Source organism: Schistocerca nitens, chromosome 1 (genome assembly GCF_023898315.1).
Source record: "Schistocerca nitens isolate TAMUIC-IGC-003100 chromosome 1, iqSchNite1.1, whole genome shotgun sequence".
Classification (NCBI taxonomy): Eukaryota; Metazoa; Arthropoda; class Insecta; order Orthoptera; family Acrididae; genus Schistocerca; species Schistocerca nitens.
In genome coordinates this window covers 124026386-124040125 of record NC_064614.1, presented here as the reverse complement: position 1 = coordinate 124040125, position 13740 = coordinate 124026386, and the positions used below count along the sequence as shown (strand labels likewise).

At 42.6% G+C, this 13740-nt stretch overlaps 1 protein-coding gene across 1 annotated transcript in view; it reads left to right on the top strand.

Moving 5' to 3' along the window:
- LOC126203939 (nephrin-like) overlaps positions 1-7768 on the top strand; it is a 183151-nt gene extending 175383 nt beyond the window's left edge. Inside the window, exon 12 of the mRNA XM_049938675.1 lies at positions 7611-7768. Coding sequence (XP_049794632.1) covers positions 7611-7768 — 158 coding nt within the window. The remainder of the gene's footprint in view (positions 1-7610) is intronic.
- The last annotated feature ends 5972 nt before the right edge of the window (positions 7769-13740 follow it).

The window sequence follows — 13740 nt, the reverse complement described above, 5'->3', positions numbered from 1 at the left end:
CTCATATTTGTGTAGATCGGCTCAGAAAAACATTTTCTTGCCAAGAACAGAGGGCACAACAGGCAGCCATGTTTATATGAAGGGCTTATTTCAATAGTGGTCAAAGTCCATTTTTGTTCATTCTGAGATACAGAGTCCTAAAGTTAAATGAGCGCTGAAAAATCTCTAGTTGAGATACCAGAAATATTCAAGTATATATAGTTACTGGTATCTGCAATTGAGATACCAGAAGTATTCAAGTACATATATTTGAATATTTCTGGTATCTCAACAGCAGATTTTTCAGCGCTCATTTAACTTTAGGACTCTGTATCTCAGAATGAACAAAAATGGACTTGGACCACTATTGACGTGATGACTGGGTGTTGTGTGCTGTCCTTAGGTTCGTTAGGTTTAAGTAGTTCTAAGTTCTAGGGGACTGATGACCACAGATGTTAAGTCCCATAGTGCTCAGAGCCATTTGAACCATTTGAACCACTATTGAAATAAGCTCTTCATATGCACGCATCACGATAAAGTTGGCATTATTCCGAATCTAAAATTAGGATTGGTCTGCCATTTCTCGGTTTATCGTGGATCTATTAAGAAATATGAATAAAGCACATCACGTACCAAACTTTACATGAAATAACTCTATTTCTCATCCAGTGTGTCTCACCATTGTTTTCAACTGACAACGAGATGCCCCAGCAGCGCGAACGATTTTTTGAAACTATCTGTACGATGATGCAGGTTTAGATACCAGGTACCACACATGCAGCCATTCACCCTGGTGGGCGCTTGTTTGCGAGTGATTGACGAAAAAATAGTCGGAATATTTTGTGACACTCAATAGCGTTAACAAAGTGCTAATCGATAGTCTCGTCGCGTGGTATAATGGATAGGATAACAGCTCAAAATGCAGGAAGTTGCGGGTACTGAATCTCATTAGGTGCAGTAAGATTTTTTTTATTTTAAAATTTTTATCGAAACTACTTTGATCGTCATTTTTATTCAATTAATTGATTTAAATGTAATTTTTTGATTCCATTCCTTCGTCGCATAATTTTAATCATAATATCAACTTCTTCATTTCCTCTCATTGTTCTCCCTATCAATCTTTATCCATCTGAAATCTTTGTTCAAGTGCTTTTAATTAATTTTATGTATTAATTTCGATTTAATTTCTTTTGTTTTATCACCCTGTTTTTTCGTCCACATTATTGCGTTCTTTATATCTAGATCTCATTTTGCCTGCATTTCGTTTTACTTATAAACGCGTCTTCCATTTAAGTTTTCATCTGCGTTATCTTGTCCATTGATTGATTGATTGATTTTAACAGGGAAGCTAAAACAGCTTAGGTCTGACCCGACACTGCCCGCTCCGAAACGAGGTTTATTGCGCGGTATCGCACCCTGTATATCTAGTAAAGCCAACCAGTGGCCTTAAATAGTGCAAGGAGTCCCTCTACAAGGTTTTTGTTAGACACAATTTCTTCAGGTCTAGTTGTCCCGAAGATTCTGTGTCTTTTACTCTCCAGTGCCATGCATTTGAAGATTAGGTGTGATTCAGTTTCTTCACCCTCATCACAGATCCTACATTTACGGTCCTCTTCCGTTATACCCATTGCGTGTAGGTGTTTTTTGAAATTCCCATGGCCGGTCATCAGGCCAGTCATGAGTCTGATCTCTTTCCTGTTCAATCCCAGGATTACAGAGTTTCTTTTAAAACATGGCTTGGGCATCATTATCTTACCATATTTTTCTTTATGGACCTTGGTCCAATATCCTACGTGCTGTTTCCTAAGCCAATTCCGTAGTTCTAATTTGATCATAGCCTTGGTGATTGTCAGGACAGGTTCCGGTCCAATAAATGGAGTTGTTGCCCCCATCCTAGCCAATCTATCGGCTTGTTCATTGCCACAGATCCCTGAGTGGCGAGGGACCCACACTAAGTTTACCCTTTTGCTTCCCCCTAGCTCCACCAGAGCCCTGTGGCAATCTGCAACAATCTTAGATCTTGTTGCAGGGGCTGCCAATGATTTCAGGACTGCCTGGCTGTCTGAATAGCTGTAGATGCTACGGTCATCATAGCACCTGCGCATATTCTCCTCCACACATGCCCTGATTGCAGTAATTTCAGCTTGGAATACCAGAGGCCAGTTTTCCTAGCGAGATCATGCTCTCCAGTCTTGGCTGAACCCTGTACACCCCTGCCCCAACGCCTTGGTCTGTTTTCGACACATCAGTGAACCAAATGATGTAATGATGTCTCCCGTACGGTGTCGAACTGTTTTTTCCCACTGCTCCCTACTTCCAATTATTACGTTGTAAGGCTTGTCGAAGCAGTTGGGAGTTATTATATAGTCGGTAGGATTTTCCCAGCCATTGCTAAATTTACCTCACTCACTATGTTAGTGTGTGATTCTGGATATTAAAATGAGACCCAGTTTTTGCCAGTTTTAAGTCAGTGTGGCCCAGCTGCTGCCTCCATCTTGACCCAAAGGTGAAGTGGAGGCATATCCAGCATGGCTTCCGTTCCAGCGGTTGGTGTGCTGCTAAGTCCGCCCGTTATGGCTAAGCAGGCCAATCTCTGCACCTTAGCAAGCTCCTTAGCAGCAACCCACTGTCTTACCTTCTCCCACCACACTATGGCCCCATAGGAAATTCTAGGTCTAACCACTGTGGTGTAACTCCATTGCATACCCCTGGGACTTAGGCCCCAGTTTTTGCCACAAGCCCTCCTAGTACTCACTACAGAACTTTTTGCCTTGGAGCAGATACCTTAATATAAGGAGTCCAAGTTAGCTTCTCAGCCACGGTTACCCCTAGATATTTCATTATCCCCTTCACAGGTAGAGCTCCATCGAAGAGCTTTACTTTCCAACATGAGTACTGAATATGTCTCTTCGTGATGGCACCACAACAGTCTTTTTAGGATTAACTCTCAGATCGTGTTTAATGCACCATTTTTGCACAATGTCCAATCCTCCTTGTGCCATATTCCTAGCTGTGTCAGTGAATTTGCCAAGTATTACTATGACAAGGTCATCTGCGTATCCTTGGCAGAAGCATTGTCTAGAACTTAGTTTCTCAATGAGTTCCTTCACCACTAGATTCCACAATAGAGGAGACAAAACTCCTTCTTGTGCGCAGCCTCTAGTGGTCTTAATTACCATCTTTTGGTTCATCATGGTAGCCTCTACCTTCCTTCCACTAAGCATGGCCCTGCTCCACCTACATATAGTGGTTCCCTGGTCATGCACCTCTGCTGCCCTTACCATGGAATTGAAGGTCGTTTTACTAAAGGCCCCTTCGATATCCAGGAAGATGCAGAAGGCTATTTCTTCGAAGTGAAGTACTTTTTCCACCTTCCCAACGAGTTCGTGGAGAGCTGTCTCACATAATTTACCTGGCTGGTGTGCGTGTTGGTTCAAGTGTCGAGGGACCCTACTTAGCCTCCTCTCCTCAACATACACATTAACCAGTTTTTCCAATGTTTTGAGAATGAAGGAGAACAGACTGATTGGTCTCATATCCTTGACCTTGGTATGAGCAGTTCTCCCTGGCTTTGGAATGAAGACAACCTTCACTGCCCTCCAAGCATTAGGAATGATTCCTACTGCTAGGCTAACCCTGAATAGCCTGCATAGGACTCTTATGAGCTTTCCTCCTGCCTGTTGCAGGAGAGCTGGAAAAATTCCATCTGGGCCAGGTGACTTGAAAGGTTGGAATGTTCCCACCACCCACTAGATTTTGCTCAAGTTCACACACTCCTTGGACGATTCCCAGTTCTCTCTTCGAGTGCCTGAGAACCGTTGTCTCTCTGGGGTCACATACTGGTCTGTGTTGTCCAGCAGAGAATATTGAGGAAAGTGAGTTTTCAGGAGCAATTCCAGCATTTCATGTGCTGTCTTTGTATATTCCCCGTCCTCCTTCCTCAACGTACCTCCTGGATTGGTTGGTACTCTGGTGAGAATCTTGTGAAGTCTGGTTTGTGCAGCCGTGCCCTCCACTCCCTCACAGAATGCCTTCCAAGATGCCTCCTTTGCTTATCTGATTGCAAGATTGTAATTGACAAGGGCCTCACGATATTTAGCCCATTGTCCTTTACGTCTCGCAATATTAAACAGTCTCCATACCTGTTTTCTTTGCATTTCCAGTTTGTTATTCCACCAAGGAACACTCCTATTTGTGCACTTCCTGGTGACTGTGCAGTTGTCCTGATATGAGGACTCTATGGCAGAGGTAACATCCTCTGCTACTTCCTCAAATTCTACTGGATTCCTTATCGAGGTTTTAATTTCGGATACAGCTAAGTCAAGGTCCCTCCTATATGGCTGCCAGTCGGTTTTCCTGGGATTCCTATGGATCATGGTCTGTCTGATTCCCATTAAAACCTTGAATTTGATGTATATGTGGTCAGATGAGGATGGCTCCAACACCACATGCCATTGTTTGACATAGCTACTCATCATCATGGAACCAAAGGTTATGTCAATTACTTCTTCCCTTCTGCTATTCCTGAATGTAGGTTCATTTCCCCTATTCATGACCTCTAAGTTGATAGATAAAAGGAATTCAAGAATTTACTCACCCCTACTGTTGGTGTCCTTGCTATCCCACAATAGGTTGCGAGCATTGGCGTTGCATCCCACCAGCAGTTGATCACCTTGCCACTGGCAAGTCTCTACCAGTCTCCTCACCTCCAAAGGTGGAGGAGAGCTGTCTTCATAAGGAAGGTATGCTGAGGCCAAAATAGTTTCCCTCGTGATACGTTCCTCACATTTCTGCATTTTAATGGTCATTAAGTCCCTAGAGTAGAAATCCATCATTGGCATGAAAGAAATGCCATTTCTTACATGGATGCATGTTCTGGAGTTTCTTAGATTCCTAGCATAGATCAGCTTACCTCCAGTGCCACCGAGGCCTGATACACCCCCTTTGTATAAATAGGGTTCTTGTATGAGGGCCACGTCCACTTCCTGTCTCCACAGGCAGCGATTCAGGGCAGCAGAGGCACCTTTACTGTGCTGCAGATTCAGCACCTGCAGGCTCCGCATTGCTGCCATCTTTGAGGTCTTTGAGAACCCTGACGGTCACCTGCGAGAACCCTAAAAACAGTTTCAGGTCCAGTTCCCGCATTGCCTTCAGGGACTTCTCACTGACCTCCACCACCAGGGTTCATCCTTCTGGAGCAATCTTCTGGTTAATCACTCACCAGTCTTCTGTCCAGACTTTTGGGTTCTAGGCCCCTATTTTCCCGAACAGAATCTTGAGAGAGACTTCCTTAAGGATCTTAGGTACCCATAATGATATCTTTGCGGTCTTAAGAAGCTCCACTGCCGTCTTAACTAGCAGCTTCGCATCTTCCCACGGGGATATCATGGGCACCTTGTCCTTGAGCCATTCCACTGTGTGCACCCCCTTACAGACAAAAATGAATGCATCACGATCTAGATAGACCTTCCTGATGTTGGGTCCTGGGCCAGGTTCCCCCCCCCCCCCCCCCCCATTCTTTTCAAAGAGGGCTATCTGTACCAGTTCCTCATGCTGCAAGGTGATGCCCACCAGTGGATAACCTTCCTGGATAACTGCCATCCTAAAAACTGCAGTACTATAGGTCTATTTCCCTGTTTCTTGCCTCGGTTTTTTCTGGACTCGCTTATCTATGGAGGAGGGAGTCTTTGATTCCTCCCTTATCCACTTACTACATGTCTTTGACGTTGTGGGTATCTGCGTGTCCCCTTCAACCTGAGACAGTTTCTTCGTGGGGGTCTTAGGTTCTAGTCCCTTTAATTCCCTCCACTTGTCTTTAGGAAGCCATTCTTTCCCTTCCTTTTTCCTCTGTTCCTTGAGTAGCTTCCTCCTCTGGGGCCCCAGACAAGCCTTTGACCTTAATCTGGTCTAGCTTCTCGGTTACATTTCCCACTTCTGGCTCATGTCTAGACCCTGATTCAATGGTGGGAATGCCTTCCATCGGTTCTGTCCCCGATGTTTGGGTATCTGAGGTCTCAATTTGACCCTCAGTTTGTTTTTCTTTATTTTCTATAATCGTGTCCATATTGGTCCCACGAGATTTGGGGATCTAGAAGGTCCACACCACGAATACCCCGCGCGGTGTAAGGCTAATTACTCAGGGAGGTTGCCCGGTATCCCTGAGGCTTAATTTGCGACACATCTCCCCATGTGCCACTCACCCCTCGACACGGATCGCATCACACCTTGGGTTCGGTCAGGGAATAGGGTACGACTAGGAGTGGATAGGGAAGATGGGACGTTGTGGAACAATCTTAGTCTGATCCATCGACTAAGGCCTTTCCAGCAGTAGATCCTCTACCTTCGGCATAGCCCCAGCTTTCCGTGGATATGCAAGCCTCTCCGCCCGCACGGACAGTGCTTTGTCAAGGTGGTGTCCCTCGGAGAAGTATTTTGTCTATAATGCTGTAGGTATTTAGGCTATGTTTTAAATGTTTGTATGACGATTACTGTGCAAAAAAGTTCCACATTTGGTTACAAAAATACATTTTCCACACCACTGCACAAATATCAATAGATTATTTCGTCTTTCTTTTTTTAACTGATAGATCGGAATTTTCAGATAATTGAATACTACAATAGGTAAATATAATTAATTTCATATTCACAATAATTCCGATTGCAAAAAAGAAAAATGTAAAGAAAAAATGAAAGAAATGAAAATATTTATACAGTGATTAAAATTATGTAAGAAATGAATGGAATCAAAAAATTACATATAATCGATTAATGATAATCAAAGTCATTTCAATAAATATTTAAAAATTAAAAAAGTCACTGTACCTGATTGCTTTCGAACCCACAACTTCCTGATTGTGAAACTGTTATCCTATCAATTATACCACACAACCAGTATATCTAATCCAATTTATGTAGGGCTGTTCAGTGTTACACAAAATTCCGAATTTTTTTCGTCAATTACTCGCAAACGAGGGGCTACAAGGGTGAATGTCTGCATTGTGTGATACCTGGGGTCTTAACCTACATCACTGTATAGATGGTTTCAAAAAGTCGATCGCACTGCTGAGGTCCTCTCCTTGTGAGTTCTCTAACTATTCAATAATTATCACCAAGGTGGAATGAGGCAGAACGGGGCTTGTACCCGATTTTGGCGACAGGCCACATGTTGACGACATGAGATAATTTGATAGCAAATGGCTCTGAGCACTATGGGACTTAACATCTATGGTCATCAGTCCCCTAGAACTTAGAACTACTTAAACCTAACTAACCTAAGGACATCACACAACACCCAGCCATCAAGAGGCAGAGAAAATCCCTGACCCCGCCGGGAATCGAACCCGGGAACCTGGGCGTGGGAAGCGAGAACGCTACCGCACGACCACGAGATGCGGGCAAATTTGATAGCAAGGAACAGGTCTCGCTGGAGGCTGTAGTTAGTGGGACGTTTCTTTTGTTTCAGGAGGGGCGCTGTCTGGTGACGGCGGTTTCGCAACGGCCTGCTGATCGCTTCCTCGTTTCACATGCATTAGCGAACCGGACCTGTCTGAAGGCGAGTACTACGCACAGTGTGTACACAGGAAAATACGTATTTCTAATAAGCGTACACTAATTGTACTTTACATCTACAGGCTTCACACATTTTGAAGAAGAAGAAGAAGATGGATTTCTACCAGACAATGCTTGCCGCGACAAGGAATACTACGATGAAGCCACTGTCTCCACGCAGCAAACAAAAAGCATGCGGCCTAACTACTGCGTTCAAGAACTAGCGCCTCACGCTTACTGAAGAACTCTCCCATTACTACCAACTTACTGCGAAGAACAATGCTCTCTTTATGCCATCTGTGATTATCTACAATACCGAAGGATGATGCTGTAAGGCTACGTAACGTAATTCTGCATTAAATGTGCCTAAGTGCCTTCTTATTTATTCTAAGAAAAATGGCAATTACCATTGCCCTGTAAATAATTTGTTGTAAATAAAGTATACCAAGTTGTTCCATCGACTTTGACAGTTCGTAATGGTGACAGAACGACCACAACGAAGTTGCTAAGAATGTCCTCTACACTGGTTTTTGTTACTGTGCACATGGCTCCAGAAATGGGAAACTGTCAATATTGAATATTGAATATTTGCTGAGAAGAGCTTACCCAGACGAGGACAGAACTTCTTGGTCCTTTCTGATCCCACACAACGCAGCTTAAATTTTCAACAGATATGGCTCGATTTCTCTGTGGATGTAGACAATGGGCGGATACTACTGGTCATGAAGGGTATGCCGTGTGCCAAAGATTCGCCATCTTAGTCGTGAACTGTTCCACGAAAACACAAAGCGACAGTTAAAAATGGTAGATTTTGCACTATGTTCTTGTAACTGACTAATACTGATTAGTGATGCATCATATGGATATGATAATAGTGATTAAATTTCTGCAGCCCTCACGGGAAAGTAGGGGCAATTAATGCCACTTTGTTGTATTCAGAATATAAACTTACGTGCTGTGAATGGAGACTAGGTGTTGTTCAGTGATACTCTGCGAGTTGCCTTGAGTGAGCCGCCATGAATGTTGTCTAATCTTAGGCCTCAGTAGGCCACTGTGAACAAAATTCAAGTAACGGTTTTCATTATAGGTTTTCAAATTGTTTTGTGTGTTTTGAAAATCAGTCAAGTGTGTCTTTTTTACCTTCGAAGACGACATTTCCATTTTTGGCCATTGTGGTCTCAAATGCACGTTATTCGGTTTCAGATGCCAAGAAAATCTCCTAAAATAAAAAATAAAAATTTATTGGCACTTGTTTACGTGTTAATTTCCAGTTGGTGTGATGAATGGCAGCTAGCCCAAAATGTGGAAAAATATAAGTAAATGCCGATGAATATCAAGATCAAACTGTGATGTTCGGATACAGTATTACTGGTGTCCTACTTGGCATAGTCAAGTCATTTAAATATTTGGGCGAAACGTTACAAACCGACTTGAAATGGAAAGAGCATGTGAGAACTGTTGTAGGGAAGGCGAATGGTCGACTTCGGTTTATTCGGAGAATTTTTGGAAAGACTAGTTGACTTGTAAAGGAGGTGAAGGGAGATATCCGAGCAATTCAAAGGCTGGCTGCTATATTTGTTACCGGTAGGTTCGAAGAACCATGGACCTCGCCGTTGGTGGGGAGGCTTGCGTGCCTCAGCTATACAGTTAGCCGTACCGTAGGTGCAACCACAACGGAGGGGTATCTGTTGAGAGGCCAGACAAACGTGTGGTTCCTGAAGAGGGGCAGCAGCCTTTTCAGTAGCTGCTGGGGCAACAGTCTGGATGATTGACTGATCTGGCCTTGCAACACTAACCAAAACGGCCTTGCTGTGCTGGTACTGCGAACGGCTGAAAGCAAGGTGAAACTACAGCCGTAATTTTTCCGAGGGCATGCACCTTTACTGTATGGTTAAATGATGATGGCGTCCTCTTGGGTAAAATATTCCGGAGATAAAATAGTCCCGCATTCGGATCTCCGGGAGGGGACTACTCAGGAGGACGTCGTTATCAGGAGAAAGAAAACTGGCGGTCTACGGATCGGAGCGTGGAATGTCTGATCCCTTAATCGAGCAGGTAGGTTAGAAAATTTAAAAAGGGAAATGGATAGGTTAAAGTTAGATATAGTGGGAATCAGTGAAGTTCGGTGGCAGGATTCAAATTCAAATGGCTCTGAGCACTATGGGACTCAACATCTTAGGTCATAAGTCCCCTAGAACTTAGAACTACTTAAACCTAACTAACCTAAGAGACATCACACACACCCATGCCCGAGGCAGGATTCGAACCTGCGACCGTAGCAGTCCCGCGGTTCCGGACTGCAGCCCCAGAACCGCACGGCTACCGCGGCCGGCAGGAGGAACAAGACTTTTGGTCAGGTGAATACAGGGTTATAAATACAAAATCAAATAGGGGTAATGCAGGAGTCGGTTTAGTAATGATTAAACAAAATAGGAGTGCGGTTAAGCTACTACAAACAGCATAGTGAACGCATTATTGTGGCCACGATAGACACGAAGCCCACGCCTACTACAGTAGTACAAGTCTATTTGCCAACTAGCTCTGCAGATGACGAAGAAATTGAACAAATGTATGATGAAATAAAGGAAATTATTCAGGTAGTGAAGGGAGAGGAAAATTTAATAGTCATGGGTGACTGGAATTCGGTAGTAGGAAAAGGGAGAGAAGGAAACGTAGTAGGTGAATATGGATTGGGGCTAAGAAATGAAAGAGGAAGCCGCCTGGTAGAATTTTGCACAGAGCACGACTTAATCATAGCTAACACTTGGTTCAAGAATCATGAGAGAAGATTGTATACATGGAAGAAGCCTGGAAATACTGACAGGTTTCAGACAGATTATATAATGGTAAGACAGAGATTTAGGAACCAGGTTTTAAATTGTAAGACATTTCCAGGGGCAGATGTGGACTCTGACCACAACCTATTGGTTACGAACTGTAGATTGAAACTGAAGAAACTGCAAAAAGATGGGAATTTAAGGAGATGGGACCTGGATAAACTGAAAAAACCAGAGGTTGTAGAGAGTTTCAGGAAGAGCATAAGGGAACAATTGACAGGAATGGGGGAAAGAAATACAGTACAAGAAGAATGGGCAGCTTTGAGAGATTAAGTAGTGAAAGCAGCAGAGGATCAAGTAGGTAAAACGACGAGGGCTAGTAGAAATCCTTGGGTAACAGAAGAAATATTGAATTTAATTGATGAAAGGAGTAAATATAAAAATGCAGTAAATGAGGTAGGCAAAAAGGAATACAAACGTCTCAAAAATGAGATCGACAGGAAGTGCAAAATGGATAAGCAGGGATAGCTAGAGGACAAATGTAAGGATGTAGAGGCTTATCTCACTAGGGGTAAGATAGATACTGCCTACAGGAAAATTAAAGAGACCTTTGGAGAAAAGAGAACCACTTTTATGAATATCAAGAGCTCAGATGGAAACCCAGTTCTAAGCAAAGAAGGGAAAGCAGAAAGTTGGAAGGAGTATATAGAGGGTCTATATAAGGGCGACAGACCCCACGACTTATCTTAGAAGCTAGATTAAGGAAAGGCAAACCTACGTTTCTAGCATTTGTAGACTTAGAGAAAGCTTTTGAAAATGTTGACTGGAATACTCTCTTTCAAATTCTGAATGGGGCAGGGGTAAAATACAGGGAGCGAAAGGCTATTTACAATTTGTACAGAAACCAGATGGCAGTTATAAGGGTCGAGGGACATGAACGGGAAGCAGTTGTTAGGAAGAGAGTGAGACAGGGTTGTAGCCTCTCCCCGATATTCAATCTGTATATTGAGCAAGCAGTGAAGAAAACAAAAGAAAAATTCGGAGTAGGTATTAAAATCCATGGAGAAGAAATAAAAACTTTGAGGTTTGCTGATGACATTGTAATTCTGTCAGAGACAGCAATGGACTTAGAAGAGCAGTTGAACAGAATGGATAGTGTCTTGAAAGGAGGATATAAGATGAGCATCAACAAAATCAAAACGAGGATAATGGAATGTAGTCGAATTAAGTTGGGTGATGCTGAGGGAATGAGACGCTTAAAGTAGTAAATGAGTTTTGCTATTTGGGGAGCAAAATAACTGATGATGGTCGAAGTAGAGAGGCTACAAAATGTAGACTGGCAATGGCAAGAAAAGCGTTTCTGAAGAAGAGAAATTTGTTAACATCGAGTATAGATTTAAGTGTCAGGAAGTTGTTTCTGAAAGTATTGGTATGGAGCGTAGCCATGTATGGAAGTGAAACATGGACGATCACTAGTTTGGACAAGAAGAGAATAGAAGCTTTCGAAATGAGGTGCTACAGAAGAATGCTGAAGATTAGATGGGTAGATCATATAACTAATGAGGAGGTATTGAATAGGATTGGGGAGAAGAGAAGTTTGTGACACAACTTAACTAGAAGAAGGGATCGGTCGGTAGGACATGTTCTGAGGCATCAAGGGATCACCAATTTAGTATCGGAGGGCAGCGTGGAGGGTAAAAATCGTAGAGGGAGACCAAGAGATGAATACACTAAGCAGATTCAGAGGGATGTAGGTTGCAGTAAGTACTGGGAGATGAAGAAGCTTGCACAGGATAGAGTAGCATGGGGAGCTGCATCAAACCAGTCTCTGGAGTGAAGACCACAACAACAACAGGCTCGAAGAATACGTAAGTGTTATGGAGATGCTTCGGGAACTTTTCGAGAAACACTATTTAGAAAATTTAGAAAACCAGCATTTAAAGCTGACCGCCGAACGATTCTACTGCCGCCAACATACATTGCGTTTAAGGGCCACGAAGATAAGATACGAGAAATTAGGACTCATACGGAGGAATAGAGTCAGTCGTTTTTCACTTGCGGTGTTTGCGATTGGAACATGAACGGAAATGACAGATACAACGCACGTACGGTGGCTTGGGAGTATTTATGTAGATGTAGATGTGTAATATTTAACAGTTATTACACTTGAGCCCATTCACAGAAACTTCGTGGCCCACTGCTTGGTTGGGCCAATGACACATGCTTTTATTTTTGAAATATTTCATGAACACTGAATGTTATGACTTCTGCGTCTACTATAGTGAAATACAAAACATAACGTTCTAGTCACACTGAAAATAAAATATTAATTACAATATCCTTCGATTTTATTACACGCTTTCTTTAGAAAGTCCATTAATAGCAACCTCCCCTAGCAGAGTCCCTTTCCGAAGATGCAGACCCTATCAATAATGGAGGTGCGAATATAGAACCAGCAACAACTTACAACTTCACCAGCCCGGCAAGCTGAGCTCGTTACGCTGCCGCTTCAGGAATTCGGGAAGGCGTGCCTGTCCCAGATCGAGTGCGCCTCGCAAATCAACGAGGAGGGTAGGTGACCTAGTCAGCCTGGATATAGTTTTTAGGCGGTTTTCCACATCCAGCTAGGTAAACAGCATGCTTGCATCCGTGCCCCGCCTCAAAAACATATTGCCCAAGCTAAAGACGTTCTCACAGTTGAACATGACATTTACTCTAGACACAGACAGAAGGGGGTACGCATGTTTCGCCCCGAAGGAGGGAGTGGAGTGGTAGCGTGAAGAAAGACAGCGCAACATTTTGGAGATGGTATTGGTAGATTTAATAAAACTTTCTAGTTATCTTTATAATTTCGACAGACAACATTTGTAAACACCCTATAAGTTCTATAGACAAGAAATATTGGATGGATTCTACAGCTTATCGAAAATTATCTTTAATGTAGACTTAAAACCAAATCTGCAACCATACAGTTATAATGAAAACATAAATTTTTGGAACAGACAAAACGCATGTTACATGCAAACGAACTTCCGAGCACTGACAACATAGAATTAGCCATGTTAATTTCAATAACGAACCAAAATACGAAAATTACAAATTGTGCAATGTTGTTAAACTATTATCTAAATCATCTTTTGGAATTTTGTGTCTCATCCGAAAATTTGGGAGACAGAAACACTGAGACGCTTCCTAGTCTGTGTCAGTTCTATCCCAACTAGAAAATACCTTAATTTGAAATATGAGAATTAAGTCGTAATTTTGAATTAAAAAGCATCAATTATTCACAGAATTGTTCACACCAAAAATACTTTTATTATTTGTAAATCTTGATATGGAACATAATATAGATGCAACCTGTTTGAAGAAGAACATAAAATTGCAAAACACCTGTTTGACGATCGGAGTTGAAAACACGTCGAAGTCAAATTAAGTA